We start from the raw sequence: 26,734 nt of genomic DNA, 5'->3' as shown, positions 1-26,734 counted from the left end.
CATGATCTGTATGGACTGAGATCATTGTACGTCCAACATAAAATAAGGCTCTTATCAGTCTCTACAGCTTCCTGAAAGGAGGCTGAAGCCAGGTGGGAATTGGTTTCTTCTCCCAGGTAACAAGTGATAGGACAAGACCAAATGGCCTCAAATTGTGCCAAAGTAGGTTTGGATTGGATATTAGGAAAATTTTCTGCAGTGAAAGGGTGGTCAAACATTGGAACACACTGTCCAGGGAAGTGGTGAAGTCACCATCCCTGGAGGGATTTAGCAGATGTGGCACCTGGGGACATGGCTTAGTGGTGGCATTGCAGTGCTGGGAGAAGGGTTGGACTCAGTGATCCTAAAAGTATTTTCCAAGCTAAACAATTCTATGTTTTCTAAAGCCTCAAAATGTGATACAGAGCTTCATCTTCTAGAGGCCATATATAATCAACTGGTGTTATATTAAATAGTCTTCAGTAAAAAAAATACATTTGACACAAAGTACCTATTAAAAAGAAAATTTATTGTCTTTTAATCTGCAGATGGATGTTTTTTGTTTTAGACAGCTTGTGATGATTCAGTCATGCTGGTGAACCCTTGTGCAGTGATCCTGAATCATTACCTGTGAGGGTGCTCTAATGGGCTCCATAATGTAATTATCTCCCCTGGATGTGTGAAGTGAATAAAGCACATCCCTTTGCTGAGTTTTGGAAACCAATTCAGTGTTTTCCCTCTCTGTGTGTTAGAATAAGAAGCTCAGATGTCACCATTAGTATCACGTGAAATATTACATGGAAAGATTGACGTGAAAACCTGTATTTACCTTTTCTATTTAGTTGCCTTCATAAAAGTATCAGGATGCTCTGGAATGTATTTACAGGACTCTATCTTAATTCAGAATATTAATTGGTAATTTTATAGGAGTGTGCTTTTTACCTAGAAAAGGTGAGAAAATAGGACATTTTAATGCATATTTAATAACACAACAACCTTCCTGCCTCTGAAAAACATTCACCCAGGTGAATTTTCTTGTATAATGAAAACAAAATCGTAGCTCCTGCAGCATTATTCTTGGCTCCCAGCAGTTCCAAGGCATGCAAACATCACCATTCCAGCTCTGTCCTGCAGTTTAACTGGAAGGATTATGTCACAACATGGTATGTTTGTTTTCCAGCTTTTTGTCTGTTTGTCCATCAAGACGGTTTTGTAGAAGAAGTATCGGTGATTGTTGACTTTGGAGGTAGTGGAAGAAAAAATAATTCTGGAAGAAAGAAAAAAAGCAGACAGTCCCATTGAAGTAACTGTGCTTCTGTCACAGGAGAATGAATACTCCTTTCAACAAATCTATAATTTGCAGAAGTTGCAAAAAGAAAATAGCCGTAAGGTGACTGTTAACATACTTCAGTTCATCCTGCCAAGAAAGTTAACTTCATAAAGTCATTAAACCCATGACTACATTTTAAAATATTATTCCCCAGCCATTTCTTCTTAGGCTTTAAAATATCGTTACTGTATATACTACGTTCTTTGTAATGGGAAAAATTGTAAAATACACTTATTTTACATAAACTCCTAATTATTAACAGAGCTATTTGCGCTCCTATAGTTAAAATCATTTCAACACTTCCGTTATTTAAACTTCACTTTTAGGGGTTCATAATTCTGCTGTAATAAAAATATATATTCAGACTCTGAGGTCTCAGACATTGTTTGCAGGTATTAGGGAATTTAGTCTGTTTTTCTTAAAATAGCTGAGTAATTTATATTGTTTGCTGTTCTTCAATATCATCCCAAACAAAATATTTTGTAATGTGGACCTAATTTCAAAACTAAAAAAATTAAGAGGAGTGTGTTGGAACTGCTGCAGCCCCAAATTCTGTGACTGGCACCGAGGCTTGGAGAAGGGAGATGGTGGGAAATTCTTGGCATAACTGCTCCATTGCCATGTGGTAACCTCCTGTATGAGCAGTTCCTGCAGGATTTTCTATCCCACCCCTCATCTGGTGTCATGGGCAGTGCTGCTCCCTGAATGAAACCCTCCGTGCTCCCACTGCAGCCAGGGTGAGGCACCTCCTGATTTCAGAGAGCTGAGAAGGCTTTTCTGGAATGACAAATGCTCGGGTGCTCCGAGATGGATGGGTTCTTTGGCACGGCTTCCTGAAATCCCCCTTCATCACATAATGACTCAACAGGGCCTTCAGCTCCAGAAATTCAGGAATCGGGCTTATTGCATATTAATGGCAACTCTGGGACAGTCAAATAAGACAGTTTGTTATAATACTAATTATAGCAAAGCACTCACGTTGTGGTTTGAATGAGTCAATTATGTGTGTGTTAAACTATAAATACATCTTCCCCCAGCCTCGGCTGTGTGGGACGTAATTTTTATTTAATTGCTTGGATACATATTTACCTGAGCATACCCTGGTTTCCCAGGTAAATACATGTACCAATGCATAACTCATTATGGTCTGTTTGAATAAATAATCCATATTTTATAACAGTACAGGAAGTAATTATTTTCTTACTTTGCTTTCTTAAAGCCAAAGAAATTAAATGCTGTGTGTCCATTCCTTAAAATAAAATAGATGCAGAAGTCGAGGCAATACAAGAATAAAGTTTTCATTGTTTTGGTAGAAACTGAGAATATTATTCCAGATTTTGATCTTGTGTTTAGCCCAGAATAACTCCATTAAAGTAAACAGTGTTATTCAGGATTTACTTAGATGCAAATGGGACATGAATTTGGCCTTTGCTCCTTACTCTCCCTTCCTTCATCACAAGACTCCTGCAAGCAGCTCACATACAAGCATTGCTATAAATGTCATTGTCACATGTTTATAATTTGGAAAAATAAGGTATTTCAGCTACACATGGAAATTAACATACCTGAACTTTTTGTCTTAGAGAGTCATGGAATGGTTTGGATTGGAAGGGGCCAAGAGATCATCCTTGTGCATGTTTGGGAACTAGGGCATGCTTTCCCTTTGGATATTTCTGCCATTGTTTTACATGATATTTGGGAAAGCTGTGTTGTGTTATCACCATGCTAAGGTCAGGTTTTCTAACACTTTTAAGCTCAGTGGGGCCAAAGTCAGCCTTGGCATAAATCCATTAGCTGCAATAGATTTACACCAGAGAGGAATATTGGCTTGTTCTTGGTAATTTTTTTTTTTTATCCAACTCTTTATATTTTATGTTAGAAACATAAGTAGCTTGCGTGCCCTCAGACTAATCAGAATAAGAAACTGTTTTGCTTATGCCAAAAACTAGAGCTATCGTTTTTCACATTCTTACATTTTTCAAGTGAGATTATGTTACTGTGACTTCTGAATTCCTGAAATCTCTCTAGTCTCGGTGACTGCAAGAGCCAAGAGAGGGTTGCAAGGGGAAAATCTGAACCTCTTCACGCAGTATTTTTTGTGTTGTGCGTACCAGATACAGTTAATGTTTTGTGTTCATGTGATTAGTGTGGAAAAAAATTAATGCAGTCCAGTATTATGATTTATGGACTGAATCTTTCGCCCACTGAACACTTGCCAAAATGAAAGCTCCCCTCCCCCCCTCCCCTTCCTCTTCTTTGGATATTAGAAACAGCTACTGTTTTTGTTGATCTTTTTAACTTCTGAATAGGCCTATTTCAAGTCATAGCAGCATGGGAGCTCAGATTAATAATATACTTATTCAGCCAGTGATACTGAGTGAAACCATTGCTAGTGTGAGTATGAAGGATAGGATTTCTTTAAATTATTTTCAGGTGCATTCATGCATTTCTAAAGAAGAATACAGAGCTATTTGAACATAAATTAAATTGCTGTGTATTGATCATGTTACAGGTGTGTATGAATTTTAATATCAAGAATTTTGAAGGTGTCTCTTCTTTTGATGACTTTTGTGCTGTGCTCACTATCAGTTTTCCATCAGAGAGTTAACAAGGCTAAGGGCAAAAAAGCTTATCCTTTTAATCTCAGTCAATACAGCATTATGTTTTATGCTGAAATTGCTTGTCCACAGAGGTGGTGGATTCCCCATCCCTGAAAAAATTCAAGGTCAGACTGGATGGGGCTCTGAGCAGCCTGGTCTAGTTGAAGGTCCCTGCTTGTTACTGGGGGTTGGACTAGATGACCTTTAAAGATTCCTTCCAGCCCATTCTGTGATTCCATGATGATGATGGGATTTGCTCCTTTCACCTCTCAAGTCAGAACCAAAGGCTCGTGAGGTGAAAGGAGCAAATCCCACTGACTCTTTTTGCATTTGGGTTGAACCTCCTTAGCACAGTACTTTGATAAGCATCAGCTGTGCAGATAACCCAGGTTACCAGGTTTCTAACTCTGTTCTGCTTTTGTGTAAAAACCCCAATTTCCTGCACCTACTGAAAGCTTATGTACTTAGTCCTTTACAAAGGAGTTTTTTGCTCTTTACAGCACAATTTGAGGTGTTCAGGGCCTTTGTAGGCTCTGTCACAATGGATGTGAGGGCAGTCCATTGCTTCACACTCCTTTGGCCCCCTTTTATCAGTTTTTGTGTCATTCCTTGCTCAGTCCCATCTTTATTACTTTCACAGCTGAATGGCCTGTTCTGTTCAATAAGGTTTTTCAATTCCTTCATTAATAGAGTCGATGTTGCCTATCAATTCATTTTCTTTCTCCCAGATGAAATAAGAACATTCCTAAAAAAGTCCTTCATGTGAGTCTGGTTTGTACTAATGCTAAGTCAAGTAGGGGTAGAGTTTCTTCCAAAAAATACTTAGGTAAGCTGTTTAAAATTAATATTTGTTATTCTAAAAAATTGGGAGAGCGATCAGCTGCCTTTCCACAGTTGCAGATAAAGTGCTATGGCAAGAATTTGGCATTTTTACATTGCCTGAGAGAATTATATGTTCATTTTCTGTGCTAAGAGAAGAAAAAAAAATGGCAGCAGGACTTTTTAAAAGCAATCATTTTAAATATAAACAAAAAAGCTTTTTCTTGAGTTTTGTCAGAGGTCTTCCAGGCTTTTCATAAAATTGTTATTCACTTCTTGGCAAGCAAGACTCGAGTGAGTGACACCTTTGAGAGTCCCAGCTTGAGTTTTAGTGCACAGCTTGTATTTTGCTATGGACAACCATGCAAAATATTATCCGAATTTATTTAAAACAAACCCCAGCGAATAAAGTTTTTAACACTGAAAAGGCCATCCTAATTTATTCATTTATTTTAGTTGCAGCAAGCAGCTGAAGTTTCTCAGATGAGAGGAGCTCGAGTCATCTCTGCTGAAGATCTCCTGTTCTTAATGCGCAAAGATAAGGTACAGTACTTAGACGGAAATTTCTCATTGTATGTAGTCAGCTGCTTTTGTGTTTTCAAGTGCTTTCTTAACCTTTTTAAAGGAATCCATCATCATGAATACCTTTATTTTAGAAGTATAGTTGCTCTGCAATTATATGTGATCAAGCATGTTATAATCATTCTGTAATATCTGAAATAAAAATTCTTTTTTTTCCTATAGCTTCAATTATCAATTGATTTTTTTTTCCTAAAGCTTTAGGGTAGATTATATGCCTTAGAGCTCGAAACAATTTCTTAATAAGATATAAATATTGATCCCTATACTTTATGTCCCTTTAATTAAAAATCAATAATTCTGATTTCCCCCTGCTTATGAAGGGTGTCAATGTGATGTCTGACAATGTAATCATTATAGTTTTGTTATTTAGACTGTCTATAAATCCTCTTTATTTTATTTTATAATATTTTTCCTGTGTTTTATCCCACTAAAATCTCCAAATTTAGTTATGGCCTTGCTTTCTCTGGATAGTAAGTAGAGCAGGTCAACAAGGGAAAAAAATAATTTTCTCTGCTCACATTTAATAATTATTAAAAAATTGTCAGCTGTTTTTAATTACAGTATTTATTCTTCCTTTATGTTCTTTTCTTCCTTAGTTTCCCTCTTTCTCTCACCCTTTTCTCCTTTTTTTTCCTTTCCTCATTTGACAGGTGAAACCTAATGAACAAAACTATTTCAAAATTAAACCCCACTAAAACATGAAAATAAATTGTAGTTTCTTTATCTGATAAAAGCTGTAAGGTTGTTCTGAAAATAGCGGTTGATATGGAGTCAAAGTTCATGTAAATGTGCATTTCTAGCCTAGAGTTTCCAAAGTAAGCAAACATTTTGGAGCTCCACAAAGAAGCCCGATATCTGAATTTCTCCTTTCTGAAAGTCAAACTCATTTCTGTCTCACAGCAAAGTACCAAAGAGCTCAAATAAATAATATTTAATATGGATTTGCTACTGTCCTGAGGTACTTTCTATGTATGGATTTTCTGCAGAATTTAAAATGAAAAATATTTTAAAGGTTATATTTACTGAGTAATGTGCTACACGTTTGTATGTTTGTGTGTTACAAAGTTTATTAAATAAGAAATAACTATGTAATAGTCATGAATATAAATGTATTTTTTTCTCACAGAAGAAGCTTCGAAGGCTACTTAAATACATGTTTTTTCGAGACTACAAGTCTAAAATTATCAAAGGAATAGAAGAAGATGACATCCTCGAAGGTAGAAAAAAAGAAATTACTTAATTTGGGAGAAGCTTGATGTCTTGTAAAAATACTGAACAGCTCAATACATAGTATTAATGTCTTGCTTGATAGAGACACAAAAATAGTCTCTTTGGAGGAATTTTGCTGAAAATCTCTGCTTTTCCATTTGAAATATGTGAGCATTTCATCTATCATCCAGATGAACAGTACGACTTTAATGTCAGAGCTCTGTTGAAGTAAGAAACTAGTCCTGATTAAAGGGCTTATTGATTTCAGCATCTGTATTTTAAATGTACCACCTGCAATTGAATGGACATTTGTTAAATTATTATCAAAAGGTTTTGATATTGATATTTTTACATGCTTTAAAAAAATAAACCTTTATAATCTGAAGTTACTGGATACTAATATATGATGTGGGTGGTTTTTTCAGTGTGGTTTAACATTTTATACTTTAAATCTCTAGTTTAAATAATGGGAAACACTTTTGTTTCTGCATTCCATGAGGAAGTCACAGTTTTTATTACCAATGCATTTAAAGGAAAAGCACTTTGAATTAAAAATATATTAATTTATGCCGTATAGTTTCCTGGTTTAAAGTTTTGTTGATTTCTATTCATATTAGAACCAACATTTCCATTGTAAAAAGTTAAGTTATAACTTATCATGGCAAATCTAAACCTTACCATACTGTTGTAACATCTAGCAATGTCCACACACAACTTTCTGTATTAAACTTTCTTTCTCAGAGCCTTTTATTATTTTTTTCCCGTACAATGAATTCCTTGTGTTTGGTTCCTCTGAGCATCCACATTGATGCTAGATAAACACTGTATTTCTTGCTTTGACTTCATCAAGCAGTGGAGTTTTTGTCAGCTCATTTGAGATTTAATTTGCCTGTGGCATTTTATTTTCATGTTTTGTGTGTGCAAGCAATCTAGCAGTATAGCTTCTTACCTGGCAGCTTTGGGGTTTTAATACTTTAGTTTGTGTCACTACTTAAAGCAAATAAACAATTCCCTTAAGCCTTTTAGATGTTCATGAAAAGCTTCCTAAATGCAGTTTATCCTGGAATTAAAGAATGCCTTTTCTAGTAGGCTTTGATAATAAAAGCCATTAATTTTCTTTTGTGAATTTAATGCCTTTATAGATGCTCTGCTGTTAAGAACAACAGAGATCATCTTGCCAGCGCAATGGTCCATCACCTCTGGAATTGCATCTTAGTGGTCGTGTTAGAGTTTGCTTGAGGGTGTAGATAATGAGGATATTCTGCATGTGTTCAGGGAAGAACATTTCCTCAATATATTCTGCTCTGTGACTCAAGTTCTTTCTACCAAAGAGGGGTTGTTTCCTCTAGAGCTGTGTCCACTGTGGACTCTTTGGTGAGAAGTAATGATATATGGGCAGCAGATTAGTTTTCTCTAGATTCTGAAAAACTACTTGGTTATACTAAAAAATACTAAAGATGATGTTTTGCTGTTACTGGAGCAGAGCAGTGACATCACCTTGTTCAGGTAGCACAGCTTGTGTGAGGGGCACAATAAAGAGCAGGCCTTTTCTGCTCAGTGCTGGTTCTAAATCATGTCACTCTGAGTGATGCTTGGAGAAGCCAAATAGGTTAAGTTTGTTGTTCTTGCTTGTCTTTATGAAGACAAATTCAACAGCAATAACACCAACAAGCGGCAGAAGCTGGCCCAGGACTTCCTCAACTCCATTGACCAGACTGGAGAGCTCTTGGCCATGTTTGAGGATGATGAGATTGATGATGTCAAGCAGGAACGCATGGAGGTAATTCTTTCCTTTTACTGATACCCAGCAGAGAAACTGTGAAACATTTAATACATCATGCTGCTCTGATGCCTTTTTCATGCTACACATTAAATCATTGTTACATGTTTTTTCTTTTGCCCAGATGGTCTAAAGAAATCCTATTTCCATATTTTTCCTATTCCTTCAAATGTTTCTTGATATCTAAGCACACATGCTGAGAAGGAAAATTACAGAAGGGTAGTTATGGATCTTTCTGTCTGCTGTGTATTTGTATTTCCTTCCTGTAGAAAGCAAATTCTATTTATAAACATTCCATGCACATTCTTCACAACAGTATTTTCCTTTCTTATTATTTATCTTCTTATCAATTGGTTCCAATAGCATTTGAGGACTCTTTTCATGTAACACAGCTCACAGATGAAGTTAAAATATTCTGTGCAAACATGCTTGTGTATAAACTCTTATATCCATCCTTTTGAGTCCTATTTTCTGTACTATGTAGTTGTGAAAAATTTTGACTACATTAAAAAATGCAGTGCTACATGACCTCCATAAAGCTAGGTGGGATTGAGAAGCAGAGTAGCTGTGTCAGCATGGAAGTCTGTGGTTTTGACTAATTTTCTGTGGATGGGCAGGACTACCCTGGCTTTTTGGTAATCTGGTCCACAGTGAATGCAGAGAAGAGTCCTTCACCCTTCTTCATGCTCAGTTGCTCAATTCTTCCTCATGTTTTCTGTAGGCAACTGGATGTCAAGGGCAAAATTGTGCTGCGAGCACACTCACAATTCCAGAGAAGTATTTGAGCCAATTTCCATCCATTTTCAGACATCAACATACAGGACAAGACTGTTGGAAATTTGATATTTGTACAGTGATTTTTATACCCTTTCAGTGCTGGAAGGTGGGACCTTTGGTTTGAGTTCCCTTTCAATGCTGAGGTCGCTCATGTGTTTGGTAATATTTTTGTATTTAATATTTGGCTATTAAGGTTTAATTTCCCTTTCAGGATTTCATGGAAAATTATAAGAAATAATGGAATTTTTATCCTGTGCTAGTTGTAATTCTACTTTTTTTCTTCTTAATGGAGCCTCTTTTCAGAACTCTTGAATTTCCAATCTGCTTTCTGCTCCTTTCTGCCCTGCAATGGGAAGAAATCAAAACCTAATGAAGAACCACTTCTCTCTAAGAATTTTTTAAGGAACAAGTCCCATTTCCCCCCAGCTGAGAATTTGTGTCATTGAACAGTTGTATCCAACCACTGTTTGTATTTTGGAAAATGATGGTTTCTCTTCTACAACCTCTTACTTATTTATTTATGCAAAATGTTATGTTTTACATAAAGGCAGGCAAATCCTTTGAGCTTGTACACACAGAAATAGATAACAGCATTCTTCTGAATGAATGGGTTATGTGCTTGACTTTGCACTCTCTTCTGTTCTTACAGAATAGTATTTTTCAGGTCTAAAAAGCTTCTCAAGTTGATAAAAGTTTGAAGTTCTCTGTTGTAGACAATGGAAAATCTGAATCTATGTTTTTCTGTCAGGGAATGTGGGTCTGTAATCAGATATTTTCCTTTCATTGAGTATATGTTTTGGGTCTTGTCACTAGACTGTAATCCATGAACTGTAGTGTGTGTGTGTGCATTAAATATAAAAAGTAATTCTTCTCTCTTGCTTGACTTAATTACATTTTGTGAACTCTTGACCTGTTTCTATGTTAAAAAAAAAAGAAAAACAAAATCAAGGTCTTATTTTAGAATACATTAAGGAATTATATACAGGTATGAAGCCAGTACTATCTACTTCCTTTCTTATTAGTCTCTAAATCTAATGACAAAACATGAAAGACTGTTTGAAACATGCTGCTCAAAATGTTTAATGTATTATTGGCTTTGTTTTGTTTGGGATTTTCTTGTCACTTTGAGGTGAGTGGAAAGGAAGCAAAGATAGCAGGAAATGTGATCCATTCCTAAAGGAAGAGTTGTTAGTGGATGGGCTAATCTCCTGTATCACATTTTCTTTCTTCAGTAGATTGTTTAATCCACACTAAATTCTAGAGGAAATCCAATAGACAATTTAACAGGGTTTTTTAAGGAATTAGTGTACTTAAATCATGAACTTCAATCTAAGGGCAGTGCTCCTTTTAGGTATCAATTACCTCAGAAATGTTTGGTTATCTTGGTTTGGACAACCATAAAGGATTTCAGTTCCACTTTGCCTTGGGCCAAAATCATGCTAAGCTGTCCAGAATAGATGATAAATGTGTATTTCTGATGTCATTATGGGCTAAACAGGATATGATTGTTTAGCAGTATGGTTTTAGTTATGATACAAAATGCAAATATTGTTTATACTCATTCTTTCTAAAGCATTTCATAAAATTAGAGCTAAGCTTTTATGTTGTTGCCTGCAGTGCTGTGGGGTCCATTCCATATCTGCACCACAGAGGAGTCAGGAAAGCTCTGAGCCATTTTGGGACATTACCAAAGGAGAGCAAACAATTCTACACTTCTTTGACTGAAATACAGCCACCAGCACTGCCATATTAAAAGCAAAGGACACTCATCTACAATTGTCTATAGAATTTACTGGTGTACCCCATGATTTTAATTTGAAGCAAAGAGAATGTCTCTGGAACAGTAATACCAGCAATGTGCAAAGGGACATTGATCCAAGGTGGAATGCTATTAAAATACTCTTTCTACAGGGCGGAAATTAAGAACAGATTTCACACTACTTTGTCATAACAAATGATTATTTTATCAATACATTGTGATAAGATGACTTTTTATAAAAACTGCAATAATAGCATTAAGTAGAGGCAAACCAGCCAACTGTATTGGCAAAATCAAAACAAAATAAAAACTGGAATAGCACCTCTGTCTCACTTCATAACTGTTCCTATCCTACTCTCCTGAGACAGCAGTAAAGCACCAGTGACATGCTGCTCCTCAGAGTAAGAACATTTATAGATGGAAAAAGTGATTCTCATTCCTGGATCTAACTGAACTCTGCATGGGAAGGAGAGATGGATCACAGAACTGGTCTGCATAATGTGTGCCAGTCTCTTGAGAATAACACATGTGATGGCAATCTACCCACATTCCCACACTCCTTTTTTATTGCACAGGTTGGGCTGTGGAATAGCCAGAGCTGGTGGTGCTTGGGAATTCAACTTCCCTTCCTTTGCCCGTACTATGACAGAATCCACAGTAACTGACACCTTGCAAGAGGATGGCAATTTGGCTTTCCTCTGTCTCTTAACAATCATTTAGAGAGGAGAGGCGGTATTCCTGTGGGATGTGGCTGAATTGGTGGGGCAAAAATGTCCCTGTTCATTTAAAATCTTTGAATTTTTCCTTATTTTGCAGTTTGAGTAGACCTGGAGTTTTAGGTGCTTGTGTCCTTATGTTGCTCTTCTGAACCTCTCAGGTTCCTGACCAAAGTTAAACCAACTGCAGATTTGGCTGTGATTTTGTGAATAGTAACTTCAGTTCTGCTGCTTTTCTTCTGTGAGAACCACTATCACATTCTCATGTCATGTCATTAAATCAAGTGTAGCTATTTAAGAACTTCAGTCAATGTCACTGCAAAGCTGACATCTCTCTCATTCTTTAAATATCCATTTTTTATCATTTGTTTTATAGCTTTAATACTCTCACCCTCCAAGAAAAAGTCTTCCCATCAGAAGTCTGGACTGACACACAAAAGAATTCCTAGAGCATCATGCTGTGAGTGCTCTGTTTCACTTGAGTTCCCATAGGATTAGGGGAAACACCATTCACTTGTCACTCTGACTGCTAGTTTAAGGATACATTTCCAACACTCACATGTTATATGGCAATAATTCAGTTGCAGTAGCTGCCATAATGCTTTCATAGTACATTGCAAGTTTGAATAAACAGTGGAGGGAAGATAACTTCCCTACAAGAATAGACTACCTTAAAGCAGGCTTGAAGCCAGCAAAATGGTAAAAAAATCTGAGTTAAATCCCTACTTTCTGATTCTTTTGCAGGGGGGTTGGAACTAGGTGATCTTTTAGGTTCCTTCCAAATCCTATGATTCTATGATTTAAGGTCTATTGTCCTATGAATTGCTGAATTGATATTTAAATATAAATTCAATTGCTGAAGTGATACTTAAAAACTACAGATGCCTATTTTTATTCTAGGAGGTTCATTTTGGATGTCCTTTTTTTAGTGCTGCTCACCAGTATCTTGTCTTAGTGAGAAGTCTCTAAAGCTCACAGCAATGCAATGGGCTCTGTGCAAAAGATGGTAGATCACATTAAAGTGTAGGTAGAATATATAGTTTTTTACATTTTTTTAATTACTCCTGTTTAGTTTTGTCTTTTTTGAGACAGAATTAATTTGTATTTGCACAAGACCTCAGAACACACCAAACTGCATCTTGAGATACAAGGAATTGTGCTCTGGGAGTTCACTCTGTTTCAGTCTTAGAAATATGTTGGACTTACAGTAAATTACTAACCTACACAGTGACCATGAGGATTCCTTCCTGCTGGAGTATCATCAGCAGCTTTTGAGTGATCATACTTTGACCTGAGCAAGGTCACATTGTCCCAGACAATGTCCAGCTCTGGGGCCCTCAACACGGGAAAACAAGGAGCTGTTGGAGCAGGTCCAGAGGAGACCATGAAGATGCTCAGAGGGTTGGAGCACATTTCCTGTGGAGCCAGGCTGAGAGAGCTGGGGGTGTCCAGCCTGGAGAAGGCTCCAGGTAGAGCTTAAAGCCCCTTCCAGACCCTGAAGGGGCTTCAGGAGAGCTGGAGAGGGACTTGGGAAGTGCTGGGACAACGGAGAATGGCTTTAAACTAAAGGAGGGTTGATTTAGTTTAGACATAAAGAAGAAACTTTTTACAATGAGGGTGTGAGGCACTGACACAAATTGCCCAGAACCATTCAGTGTGAGGTTGGAAGGGGTTCTGAGCAATCTGATCTGCTGGAAAATATCCCTTTTCTCTGCAGGGCAGAGGGACTAGGTGGTCTTTAGAGGTCCCTTCCAACCCAAAACATTCTATGACTGTAAACTCCTGGGAGGCAGAGAGGCCAGGGGCTCTCCCCACCACATGGTTTGGGTGTGACCACTCTCTTAGGAGATCATTAGCATGGACAGAGGTTGCTCTGTGGTGATTGCCCTTGGACACAAGGCATGGACTTGGGGTCTTTTAATTGGGAGAGTGAAAATTGGAGGGCATAAATGCATAAATCAGAAAAAAGTAAACAACTGTGAGCTCTTCTTTACAGGGTGGATCTGGAAGATGGTGTTGAAGTTCTCAAATTCATCATACAAATTTGGAAAAGATGTACAGAGAAAACAATCAGGAAGTGATTTAGGAAGAACTCTGAAACCTTTTAGTACCACTATGCTCATTTCACTGGCCAAAATTATGCCAGTGTGGGAGGGCAGGTCATTAGTCTTTAGGGAGTATCTGATTTAAAGCCCATATGGAAAGTAGAGACAACACACACTTAATAGAAACTGCATGCTGGAAGACAAAGTAAGAAGTTTTCTTTTACCAAGCATCAATTCTCAGTGCATGTCTCTTTTGCTCTCCAATTTTGATAATATATCTATTTTTCTTTTCAAATAATTATTTTTGACTTCCTTGCTGAAATCAGATTCAAGTTGACAGAATCTATATTTTGGGACAGAATCTTTGGATTTAGTTGAGTGCTGGCTTCTGTTATCTCCCAAAATTGTGCCCAAATCAAATAAATTATTACTTTTTAGAATCACAGTTTATTGACAATAAACCTTCTTTGATTTTAACATCTACACCTTAGGAAATAATGTATTCTTGGGTAAGATTTGATATTGTAATCCCTATGGGGTTTTTGTACCGTTCTTTACCAAACATTGTCAAAAATTGGCAAAGCGATGCCAGTGGCAGGACAGAAGGACAAGCTGTAACATTAAATCCCTTAAATCTTGCAATTTTTATGGACTAAATAATTGCAGCCCTAAATGCAAACCAGTATCATCCTCACCTGTGAGTCCTGGCCAAGAGTAGAAAAGGATTTATAGTGGCTAAATAGCATACTCAAATTCCTGTCCAAGGACACAAGAGTCCTGGTACAGTGAGGAAAGCAAGACCAGGATCTCATTTTCCCACTCCCTTAAGCTGTTTTGAGAGCTCCATTCATCACTTCCACAAGTTGGGCTGAATTTCACTTAGTGGTACCTGCCTAAAAGTTTAAACATCCCAGAAACTGAGGTTGGCTTCTGTACTCAGAAATGAGAAGGAAAAAATCCAGGGGGAAGTTAATTTCTTAGATCAGAGGTAGAAATAATTTTATTTTTTCCAATTTTTATTCCTAGAAACATCTGAGTTACATTTAAGTGTACTTCATCAGATGTTAAGAAAAGTACTTCAAGTGCCTCCAGGATGATTCTCTTTGGAGACTCAAAATCTGTGTGTGCTGTGGGACCTTGATATTATAAAACCCTTGTAATTATGATATAAAATAGACTTTAGGGTCACACCAGCTCCCTATATACTGTCTACTGCTTTTCATTTACAGATGCCAAGATTAAAAAGAACTTACATGAAGCATCAATCAACAAAAAAAACTTTATTCTCTAGCAATGGAGCTTTTTTTTCAATACTGCAAAATGGAAGTTAGGAATGCAAATATAGAAGGAATTAATTCCATTGCATCAGTCCACCAAGTGTTTCCAGATGAGTGCAAAGCACAACTGGTAGCAACTCAACTCTAAATTTGCTGTTTTGGCATCAAAGAATTTGTAAGCATTATTTGGTATAAAAATAAGCCTGGTGGTATTAATGGTTTCTCTGATTACACATTGCTTGGGAATGTTTGGGATAGTGGGAAAGCGCTGTTTCTCTTGGGCAGTGATTGAATTGGTTAAAAGTAAACAGAAAATAAACAGGAACAGTTTTTCATTATTATCTATATGGCTGTAAATGCTGTGTCATTCTCTTGGAATGGGAAAAAGCCCCTGAGTGGAAAAGATTTCTTGTCACAGCCAGTATCAATCAACTTTTTTCCACTGTTAAATCTAACATTATTGGCTTTTTCTCACATTGGGGTTGCTTGCTATGGTTACATAGAGTGGCTTGTTTGTTTGGATCTTCAGTCATGGGGTTTTTGAGCATTTTAGTGAATGTTGCTCATACTGCAAATCTAGGCAGCTTTGCTGGGAGGGCAAGGTGTTATTTGCTTTTCTGTCTTTTAGTTCTTTGAGTATTTTTTTGCCACTGTTTACTTTCTCTGAAGAAGAGGAAGATTCAGGGCTGTTGTAGTTTTGACACCCAAATGACTGTGTCTTAAATTCTGGAAGGAAACTTTACATATATTTTATTTATATCTGTGATTAAATGTAGACACACATGCTTATAAATAGTATTTCCATGGAGCATTTGATTAGGAGCCAAATACAAGACTAACAAAGCATTCTTCTTCTGAGTGTATTTTAACATGTTTAACATGTTGCTTAGCTCTACTTATCACCCTGTATTGCTACTCATGACAGAGTTATTTTTTATGTAAACTTTGGAGAATTGGGAACAAGGATTGATGCTGAAGTCTGACAAAGGTCCCATTGGTAGGAGGTTATTGAAACTCTTGTTGTAATTTAAAGTAATTACATTGGTGCTAATAGCCATTTGTATTTTTGAGGTTGTTTAGAGGTGCAATAATGCAAATCTTGTCTACAGGACAGGCTGTAACTCAGATACTTTAGGGTGGAAGTTATTTTTTCAGATCTCTGAACCTTTATGTAGCAAATGGCTGTCTTTTAAGTTCCACTAAGCCTAATATTGAGGTCCTTTCTAAATGAAGAGGAAACAACAACTGTTAATTTCTTATGGTAAGATGTCAACCAGGTCTACACTGAGAACAGTTCTGTCCTCTCAAGTTTTTCAGAAGGAACTCATCACTTGCATAAAACCATTTTTGAGACTATTTTGCACAGGATTCACAAAACTCAAAAATCCATGGAGTTGTAACACAAATTAAAATTATATAAGAATTTCAAATGCAGTATTATTCTGAGTGATACTAAAATGTCAGCACAGAGACCCTGTATTTTTGGCAGCAATCTTCACAAACACTTGCTCCCCTCAGTCCCATCTGGAAAACTCCATAGGCAGGAGCACCTTGGGTTGTCAGCCACTGTGTGACCAAGCTCTAGGACACCCCTGAATTTCTCTTTCCTTCCATTTAAAGTTTCCAATCACAAAAATCTGTCTGTGGAAGAAAATAATACCTTCTAACAAATGAAGACAATAGAGGAAGGCTCTCTATGGCATGAAATAGAGGGCAGTTGAGGGTGTTCTTCTGTTTCAACTGCTGCAGAAAAGAAGGGTGTGAGGTGTAACAGGCAAGGTCCTGGGTTTAACAGAGAGGGAAGATCACTCACAAGCCAATATAAAGGAAAGGAATTGTTTCTGCTTCATCCATAGGAGGCTGATGCAAGACCCTTGGCCTAAGGCTGTGCCAGGTTCATTTATCTGAAGGTTCATTTATCTCCTATTTCTAGACATCAGAGGTAGAGCAGAGAACCCTTTTTCCCTTTCCTTACCCTGTATATCCACTAAGGGATTAGCACTGTCTTTCCCAGTATTAAACTCCAGCCAGGAACTAAAACCTGCTTTGAATCAGGCCCATGGGTTTACCCTGCAAATACCTCCCACAAAATGACTGAGAATCCTTTTCTTTCTCACTGGAATTTGCCCTCTAACAGCAGACTGAGCAAACTGTGTGTCATCAGAGCCTCTCCAGCCAGTCTGCAGCACACAGACAGCACAGAGGAGCATTGGAAATAGTTTTCAGGCTGCACTCCAACTAAATATAGCCAAAATGAGCTCAGATCTATTGAATTGCACCACTTAAAGGGGGGAGTAATCTATAGAGGGTTATTGAATACAAAGATGTTGCATTTGGTTACAGAAGTGCTTGAGCCACAGATCACTGGGTGCTGTATGACTGTTGAAAATAGTTATCATAAGCTAGTTTTGTAGTTATACTGATCATACCTTGCTACTGCTGGAACCTGGGCAAAACAGAGATTTGTTCTGTCTCTCCTTTTGTATATTTAATTCTTCTTTTTCTGCTTTTAGTTTTGGTTTGGCATTTTATTTTTTTTTGTTTTTCCGTCTCACCACAGAATTAGCCAAGACAAGTGCAGTTCTTCTCCTCAGAAATAAAGAGGTCAGTTTGCTGGTTCCTGGGCTATGCTGTCCATAGTATTTGATTTCATTCACATAGGATTTTGTGAATATTACTATTTCATTGAAGTCAGAGAGGATTTCATGAACCGCAGGCATTTAAGAAAAAAATTGAGAATCACTCGATTCACTCAATAGTCTCTATCTCCATATTGTCATCTTCCTTTCAGTGAATTCCAGACCAAAATCCAGCATTTCACAAGATTTGATTACCTATTACCCAGTTACTGTGGTCAAATGTTGTCATTTTTTTGTTCACATTTACAAAGCCACAAGGGGCCAAACTTTCCCACCTATATTTGCGCTTAAGTTCAGATATCACGAGGAAAGTCAAAGGATCTGTTGCTGAGGTGAAGGTCATTAAGGTAATCCAATAGTAAACACATTGCTTCCTGGGGAATGAGAACTACCAGCATTTTTTGTTTTAAAGCTTATTCTGATAGGACTTATAACTACAAGCTGCACTTGTAACCTGACAGACTATCCCTAAGATAGGAACCTCTGGCAGATTTTTTCATAGGGGATGTGATTTTAGTACTGAGAGTAAGAATAAAAACACAAGTTTAATGAAGAATACAAGTATGCAGGTTAATGTGATTTTACTTTCATCAGTTTTCTATATAAATTAACAGGAAAGAACTAAAGTGAGCACAGGACATTTCAGAACCAGAGTGGTTGCCTCCCCTTGTACTGCATTTTCTTGAAGCATAAACTGACAGAGGTGAGATTAAGGTTAGATATGAGAAAGAACATTCTTTACTGTGAGGGTGGTGAGACACTGGCACAGGTTGCCCAGAGAAGTCATCCCTATCCCTGGAAGTGTCCAAGGCCAAGTTGCATGGGGCTCTGAGCAACCTGGGATAGTGGAAGGTGTCCCTGCCCATGGCAGGAGATTGGAACCAGGGATCTTTAAGGTCCCTTTCAATCCAAACTATTCTGTAGATTCTATAATTGTCTTTATGCATTCAACTCAGACATGATTAGCTGCTGGATCTTACAAACTAAATAAAAGCAGTAATTCATTTCATGGCAAATAAATACTGAGTCACAATCCAGAGCAGTCAAATGTGTGGAAAGCAGGCCTGGCATTCACAAGGACCTTGTTGACAGGCTGGAGAAATAGGCTGACACGAAGGTCAGCAGTAGTAAATGTGGATGCTGTAACCCCATGCAAGGGTACAGCGCGTGGGGCAGCCACGTGCTGGGCTGTGTCAGCAGAGGTTACCAGCAGGTCAAGGGAAACAATGATTCCCCATGATCTGGCACTTGTGAGACCACATCTGGAATCTGTGGCCTATTTTGTGCTGCCAAATACAAGAAGGACTTTGAAATACTGAAGCAGAGGGTCACCAAGAAATATAGGGGGTACATATGATGAAAGACTGAGAGACAAAAGCTTCTCAGCCTGAAAAAGAGGAGGCAAAAGGGACATTTCATTGCTGTTTCCAACTAATGACAGGAGGAGATGGAGCCAGACCCTGCTTGGATGTGCATGGTAAAGAACAGAACTTGAACTGATACCTAATAGGAGAAAAACTGCTCTGATCAAAGATTGGAACTGGTTGGCCAGAGAGGATGAGGCAGTCTCCGTCTTAGGAGGTACCTCAAACTTGGCTGGTCAAGGTGCTGAGCCACTTGATCTAATTGGACCTTTTTTGAGCAGAGTCAAACTAGAGATCTCTGGAAGGCCCAAAAATTTTCTGGATTAAATTATTCTACCATCCTGTGATCCTGCACTGAAGTTTCCCATTTCAGATATTAAAATGGCCGATGGGGTGGAAATAGAAGAGCTTTTATAAAGCAAATAGATGACAAACCATCTCAGATTTCTAAGAACTGTTTAAAAATCTAGGTAGCATATAATTGGACTTTCCAGCTTCTGCACTTTCTGTAATCTGTAGCTGCTGGTATTTCCTGGAATAGATGTTTTATGTACATAAGGAACAGGGTTTTCTGTCTTTCATTTTGTCTCGGTCACTGTGGTTTATTTTATCTATAATGTTGCTTGCTGTATTCTTCCGTAAGAATATGATCTGGCTGCTGTGCAAAATTGCACTTGGGGAGAGCTTCACACATCTGGTGCAGCAAAGGAACCAGGAGCAGCAAGATTTAAGCTTCCTAAGTGTCTGTTGAAATGGTAAAATACAATTAAGCTCTGCATGTTGCAAAATGGGAGATGCATCCACTCCCAATCCACCAGAAAAAGGACCCACAACATTTTCACAGAACAGCACGGGTAATGTGCTGCCATAGGTTATGCACTTGACCCAAGGCAGCAGGATTCCATTGGATCTTTAGCCCCTCAAACTTTAAATTTTGTCTTCTCTATTCTCTCTTTCTGCTCTCCCATCTTTGTAAAAATTGAAGATACCTAGTCAGGTATATGCTTTTATTAAATGGGTCAGAAAAGGTTCTTTTCATTTGGATAAAGAGGAAAAACAGTAGCAGATCTCATTTTCAGGTCGTTACCTTACATAAAGCCCTCATGGAGTGCATATGCAGAGTTTATTCTTACAGACATTCTTGTAATCAATATTTCGGCCTTTTAATAATCTGGGTTTTGCATTAAAATAACTTTAAAACATGACAAAAATTAGCCATTGCTCCCTCTTTGGCTTGACAAAGTACATCTACAGCTGGACCTAAATTTTCATGGAGGACAAGACCATAATATACTGTCACTAGCAAAAATACTGACTTTGGATAGAGATGAAATTTTAGATAATATTTCATGTGAATTCAGTAAGATCTTGGTGAAGTAGGAGGCCACAGTTGAATGTGTGGGTTTATGTGTTCAGAAGTAGCTCTTAACTTTTTTATGGAGATAGTGGCAGGCTTTTGGAATTTCTTTGGCATGAGGAAGAGCACAGGATCTTCTTTGGTGTCTGTATTGTGTGTGCTACACTCCTGGTGTGCTATAAGACATTTCTACAAGAATGCAATGCAAAGTAGTCATACAAAAAATACACTGATGCATGTATTTTATTCTCAGATAATTCCTTAACATCTTTTCCACGCTCTGCTTTTGAGTGGCACATGTGAGGGGCAGGGACAGGGACTCCTTGGCAGCAGTGTTTAAGTGCTGTTGAAACTTTGCCTCCGGCACTTCGGAAGCAATCATTAAGTTTGGGTTTCCATTTGATCAAACAAAAGAAGGACGGGTAGTCTCTGTCAGGGGGCTGGATTTTATTTCCCAAGGCTAACAGCCATTTCCAGGACTTTGTCAGACCTACTGAGAGTTTTTTCTCCCCCATTGTCAGATGGTATTATTTAAAATCAGTTCATCCACTTGTGTGGGATCCATATCCTATATCATACAGCGACTCTGACAAGAAGATGCTTTTACTGGGGGTGTTATTCAAAGCACTGTTGATTTTCTCAGGCTGCAGACATCTGCAGAAAAAGCTTGTAGAACATCCAGCATCTGGTATTGAGCCCTCACTCCTTACACAGACCATATCAAACAGTCTGGAAACGGAACACGTTCCCTACATCCGCTTGGAAATGACTTTTTTTGTGTTTATTGTAGATGTATTAGCTGTCAGCTCGTATCATCAGCCAATTATTTTATATCTGAAAATTGTAATAGCATCCTCAGATATACTAAAGTCAGGCAGATTTCCACCTACTAATCACACCCTTCTTAAAAGGGGAGTTAACTCTTGACATACCTCAAGGCTGGAGATCTGGTTTCTGCTTCCTGAATTTAGAGGAATGAATTGGTGAGATGGCTCTTGTGCCTTACCAGGTACCCTGGTATTTTAAAAGAAGAGACAAAAATGCTGCAGAGGCAGTGGCATATTTGAGAGATGCTAAATTTGACTCAAAAAAAGTCAGAAAAATTCAGAAACCCTGAGAAATTCAAGGTACCACCATTGAAGAGTAATTTTTCTCCAGGTTGTGTGATGGCATGAGAGTCTATGGCAGCTTCTAACAGCACAGTCAAGTAATTGATGCTAGACCGTGGCTGTTCGTGTTGCTACACCTTTAATTCTAAATACACTTCAATCTTCCAAGCTGTGCCTCAGAATCTTGGTATTAAAGATACTGTTCTTTGCATCCTAATGATGTTTAATTTTTAATTGTAATATTTTGAACTGAAAACATTTTTGCATTCTTCTGAGTAGGGTTATGTTGCTATTTAATTTTTTCTTTTTTTCATAGATCTTTGATTCACTTTGGAACCTCTTCACCTCCCTAAAACTCCCTAATCCTCCATTTTGGTTAACCTAGATATCCAGGAAAAATCTAAACAGATGTCAGAAATCCCTAGAAATGGGAACAGGTTTTGACTCTCAAAAACGAAATAATTTCTGTTTTCACATTAAATTTACAAAGCTTTCAGTGACCATCAACAGGAATATCAATCTTAACTGTGGCATGTATTTAATATTTATATAGCTGATTTTGAAAAAAGCCAGGGCTTTTTTTCAGGAGGAATTCTTCCAAAGTTCTTGAATTCAAAACTTTCTGCCTTTAAAAAACCAACTGTAGCATAAAAGTAGAACCAAAAAATAAAAAAGAAGAATTCTTTCTATATGGTATCTCTTTTCCCCTTCTGGAATTTACTAAATATTTTGCATGCTGAATTGAAAGGTGCTAATTCCTTTGGAAGGGATTCTTTTCACTATAAGCAATTTTAAGAATGTGTGCAGGGAACCGTGTCCTGATGTTTATTTCTGTACTGACTGATTGAATGAATCTTATATTCAAGAGCCATTATTAATGCAGCATAAAAAATTGTGTATCAGACACTGCAAATTAGAAAGAAGAAAACTAAAATTCCCCAAATTTCCTTTTTTTTTTTTGACAGTCTGAGTACTCTTTATGACACTTTTAATTGATGATTACAAATAAAGCAGTGACTGCTCTCCTATGATGGGGCTCAGAGAGGCTGTGCTGATTTAGAAAAACTGAAAATCCCAGCAGTTAGTTTAATAGCTCATAATTAAATTTACAAATCAGGTTTCATTTAAATGAATTATTTTAAAGTGATTTAAATTCATGTAATTCTACAGTGTGCAATTACACTGAAGACTGGTGCTATTGCTCTGAGTTTTATAATATTATGGCAATTTAAAAATGTTTCAAGATATTTTCTAATTATGCATGTGCCTTCAAATGATATAAAATTAGGCAAAGCTTTTTCTTAAATTATGGAGTCATAGATAGAATAAATGAAAGGAATAGAATAAACTGTAGAATCATAAATAAATATTTTTAAATACTCTTAGTAAATCAGAATATTCTACCTATAATTTCATAATTATAGCTGGGATGCACTGGTAAAATTTTATGTGGGTATGTGCAGCTAATATGAATTCAAATTTAGAAAAAGGAAGGTCCAGTAGTTGTATATTTAGACAGTACATCAAAATCCTTACTTTTGGAACTAAAACCAGCATCCCATAGCCAGCTCTATTTATTAATTAGTGCTGCATTATTGAGTGTATTTGAGAATTTCAGAGGTCATTGGCATTCAGGTACTTTCTGAGGGATACAAAGATCTGTCTTCACTGAATCAAGTCTTGTTGCAAACTAAAGGATGTTTAAAATAATCACACGCATGTATGGAACAGTAGAAGTCTGCTGTAGGGTTGAGCTGAGGTGGTGTTAACATTAGCTCATTATATCAATATTTGTAAGATTCCGATTCTCCAGGGTTGTTTCTTTGGAACGCTGCATATATTCATTATCAGTTTAAACCATCAGCACAAGAACTGCCTTTGTCTTGGAAATATAAATAAAAACTTGTCAGTGGAAGGTGAGGACTCTTTCCCACCTTACAAGTGAAGGGAGAGTGTAACAAAGGCTGCAGAAGGCTGAAATTTCAGCTGAAAGTATTACTTTCATGGCATGTCCAATACTAAAAAACTTTAAAGTATTTCACAAAAATGTTACTTCTAATGTAACATTGGTTTAAATTCTATATTACTTAAGCAAATATTTAAATATTATATTAGTTTTTCTGCATACTTGACATGAATATAATTCTACCTTCCTGCCAAGTATGTCAAAACCCAAATTCACTTCCATTTGCCAGGGTAAATGTTTATTTTGTTTTCCCACATAATGTGCTCTTTAAAGTGTCACCAGGATACCAAATCTGATGGCTTTTTAATAGAGACACAGTGGGGGTTTTTTGCTTTCATTAGGAAACAGGTTAAACTATCAGTGAAGCTAATGGTAATGAACCCATATACAGTAGATGCTCTTTGCTCTCCTTCCCCTCATCTCAGCACTTAAAAAACCCAGAAATTTGCATCAAAACTATTGTTATGGTACCTCATTTTAATAAATGCATGAAGGGTCTGTAGTAGGAAGTGATGCTGGCCGGGCAGAGCAAGAGATCTTGGATATGCTGAATGATTTCTTCTGTCAATGGTGAGCTGGGATGCCTCAGTAAAGCTCCCCAGACAACTTTTTGGTTTGTTTTGCCATGAAATGGGTGAGATTATTTAAGACAAAATTCATAGGGAGGTCACTATTAAAAAACTGTGTTTGCTACTTTACTCTTTGTGTTACAGAATGTCAGCCTATGCTTGTGTAGTTTTTCACCAGTTGGTGAGTTTGACTTTGACTTTCATGCTCCAGTCTTAGCCAACTAAAAAAAAAAAAAAAAATCTGTGTTCATGAATTAAAATCTTGAATTTTCTGCTTTTAAATAATATATCACTAAAGTTTCATTGAAAAGCTTCAGTTCTGCTTCTGATGCAAAATGGAATGTAACTGGTTTAAATATTGCTGTGAAAGTTCTATGCAGTTAATTTTTTTTTTCATTTTTCCTGTTTTTTTTCCAAAGAAGGGAATGAGGATGTTTAATAAGAGAACTCCTCTAGTAGCTTTGGATGGTGGGGATTGTTTTGAATTAATGAGAGCATATGTTTCTTTGGTTTTATGTAAACGCTGAATAATTTTGTGGTGCATTTATCAATGGGCACGGTATAAGAGACTAACTAAATAGATTGTTCTAAATTACTCAAATTAGCTGATGGTTTAAATTAGCTAATTCCAAATGCTAAACCATGTTGTTAAACCCCAGAATCTTCATGTTATCCTTTTTTCTCTCTAACATTAGAAAGAGAAAAGAGAAAGTAGGGTGAAAAAAAGAAGCATTTGCCAATTAAACGAACTGCCTTTGGGAAAATGATCATATTATGATTCTATTTCTCATGTATATAGTGGAGATAATTCTCATAAGGCTACTGTGAAGACAAATTTGCATTTAAAGAAATTAAGAAACAATAATGAATAGCATAGAATTTTCTGCATAGTTAAAAAAATAACAATATTCAATATTTCAATTAACTTTTGACAAAGGAAAGATTCACGTCGGGCCAAGTTCTGTTCTCAGTGATGGGAGCCCCAAGTAAAAGCAAAAAGAGCATAATGCTTTTGTTCAAAGCCTATCACTTCAGACAGCAAGTTTTTAATAATTTTTTTATTCTCCTTTCCTTACTCCTCATACCTGGCACATTGTGAGGTTTGACTGTGCTTTTTTTCTCCCCCAGCCTGTGCAAGCTGGGAACACACAGCTATGGTGCATTGTGGCATCACCACACACAAGCTTTGTGCTACTTTAGGATCAATCAAATAAAATGTCATCTTTGAAATGAGAATAAATATTATTAATTCAGCCTCCGTTTGCACTCAGCCATGCTTGGATGTCAAATTAGTAGCAGAACCCAGGAAGGAGTTGTGAATTTTGAGTCTGGTTCTCTTGTAGGTCAGGAAGTGTGGACTGTTCAAAAGGCTGTTCAAAGAGCAGCCAATTTCAGCCAGTAGAGCTGAGACATCTCTCTGTTATAAATTGCTTTGAGAAACACAGAATCACAAAGATCCTCCATTTCCAACCCCCTGCCATGACAGGGACACCTTCCACTATCCCAGGTTGCTCCAAGGGCCATCCAACCTGGCCTTGGACACTTCCAGGGATGGGGCAGCCACAGCTTCTCTGCACAGCCTATACCAATGCCTCACCACTCTCACAGGGAAGAATTCCATCCTAATATCCCATCTCACCCTTAACTCTGGCAGCAGGAAGCCATTCTCCCTTGTCCTGTCCCTCCATCCCTTGTCCTAGGTCCCTCTTCAGTTCTCCTGGAGCCCTTTAGGCTCTGGAAGAGGCTCTAAGTTCTCCCTGGAGCCTTCTCTTCTCCAGGCTGGACACCCCAGCTCTCCCAGCTTGGCTCCATAGGAAATGTGCTCCAGCCCTCTGAGCATCTTCATGTCTTCCTCTGGAGCTGTTCCAGCAAGTCCACATCCTCCTTTTATTGGAGACATGCACATCTCAAGCAATTCCTCCTGGTCACTGTTTTTCTAAGGGAAGCATTTCCTCTTTAGCTCAGTGTATGACTCACTTATTCCCTGAATTTCAAGATGTGATTTTTATCTGGAGTTCCATGTCTTGCAATTATCAAATTAGAAAGGCTTTTCCAAAAGACTGAAGCCCCAACCACAGAATTAGAGTCAGTGGTGTAAATACCACAAGTTGAGAAATGTCTCTATACTTCTCGTGTTAAGGAAGCAATACATTTTTGAGTACCACTCTGTATTGTTCTCTGGTTACACCAGACTATACCACACAAAATAAATCTGAGTAATTTTGCATTCTCCAGTCATATGCCAAGGAAAGAACATCTATGAGTATTCGGTACCATGTGTTTTAGGTTTAATTAATTAATTTTTATGTTTTCCTCTCAGACATTCATAAATACACTTACACAATTTCATTATAAAAGTTGACAGATTTGGACTTGTTGTGGAAAATGGCTGAGCTAAACTGTTTATTCATGTATTCTAGGTGCAACCTTAAATTGGGGGAGGTGTTTTTAGGGTGGCACCCTACAGATATTGATGTTAAATGAAACTTTGCAGGGGACACTACAGAATCAGGACTTCACCTCTAAGTTGAAAGACCCAATCTTGGCTAAACAAGTGGATTGCTGTACTGCACACCAAATTACTTATAAATATAGCAGAAATTTTGTGTCTTTTTAATTTGTGTATGTTTTACCATTATTTTGGAAATTAGTCTTTAAAAAAAAAAATTGAGATGCAACCTAACTCAAAAAACCCCCATTAATTATAAACCTTTTTCATTCTCTGACTGAAAGAGCATCACCTGCCAAGCATGCCTGCATGGATATGCCTGTAGCATTATATTGCTTCTGAATCTCCTACACAAGAATAATTACAATTATTCTTGTGCAGGATGATGAAAGAAAGGCAGGCATTGTG

General features: G+C 37.4%; 1 protein-coding gene across 2 annotated transcripts in view; it reads left to right on the top strand.

Moving 5' to 3' along the window:
* SUPT3H (SPT3 homolog, SAGA and STAGA complex component) overlaps window positions 1-26,734 on the top strand; it is a 254,781-nt gene that overhangs the window by 164,907 nt on the left and 63,140 nt on the right. For both annotated transcript variants that reach the window (XM_077176505.1, XM_077176506.1), the window contains exons 4-6: window positions 5,185-5,271; window positions 6,437-6,527; window positions 8,163-8,299. In XM_077176505.1, the coding sequence (XP_077032620.1) occupies window positions 5,185-5,271; window positions 6,437-6,527; window positions 8,163-8,299 (315 nt within the window). The remainder of the gene's footprint in view (window positions 1-5,184; window positions 5,272-6,436; window positions 6,528-8,162; window positions 8,300-26,734) is intronic.

This window comes from Agelaius phoeniceus, chromosome 3 (assembly GCF_051311805.1).
Source record: "Agelaius phoeniceus isolate bAgePho1 chromosome 3, bAgePho1.hap1, whole genome shotgun sequence".
Taxonomy (NCBI): domain Eukaryota; kingdom Metazoa; phylum Chordata; class Aves; order Passeriformes; family Icteridae; genus Agelaius; species Agelaius phoeniceus.
Note: the sequence above shows the minus strand (reverse complement) of the source record. Positions and strands in the feature narration are given on the sequence as shown.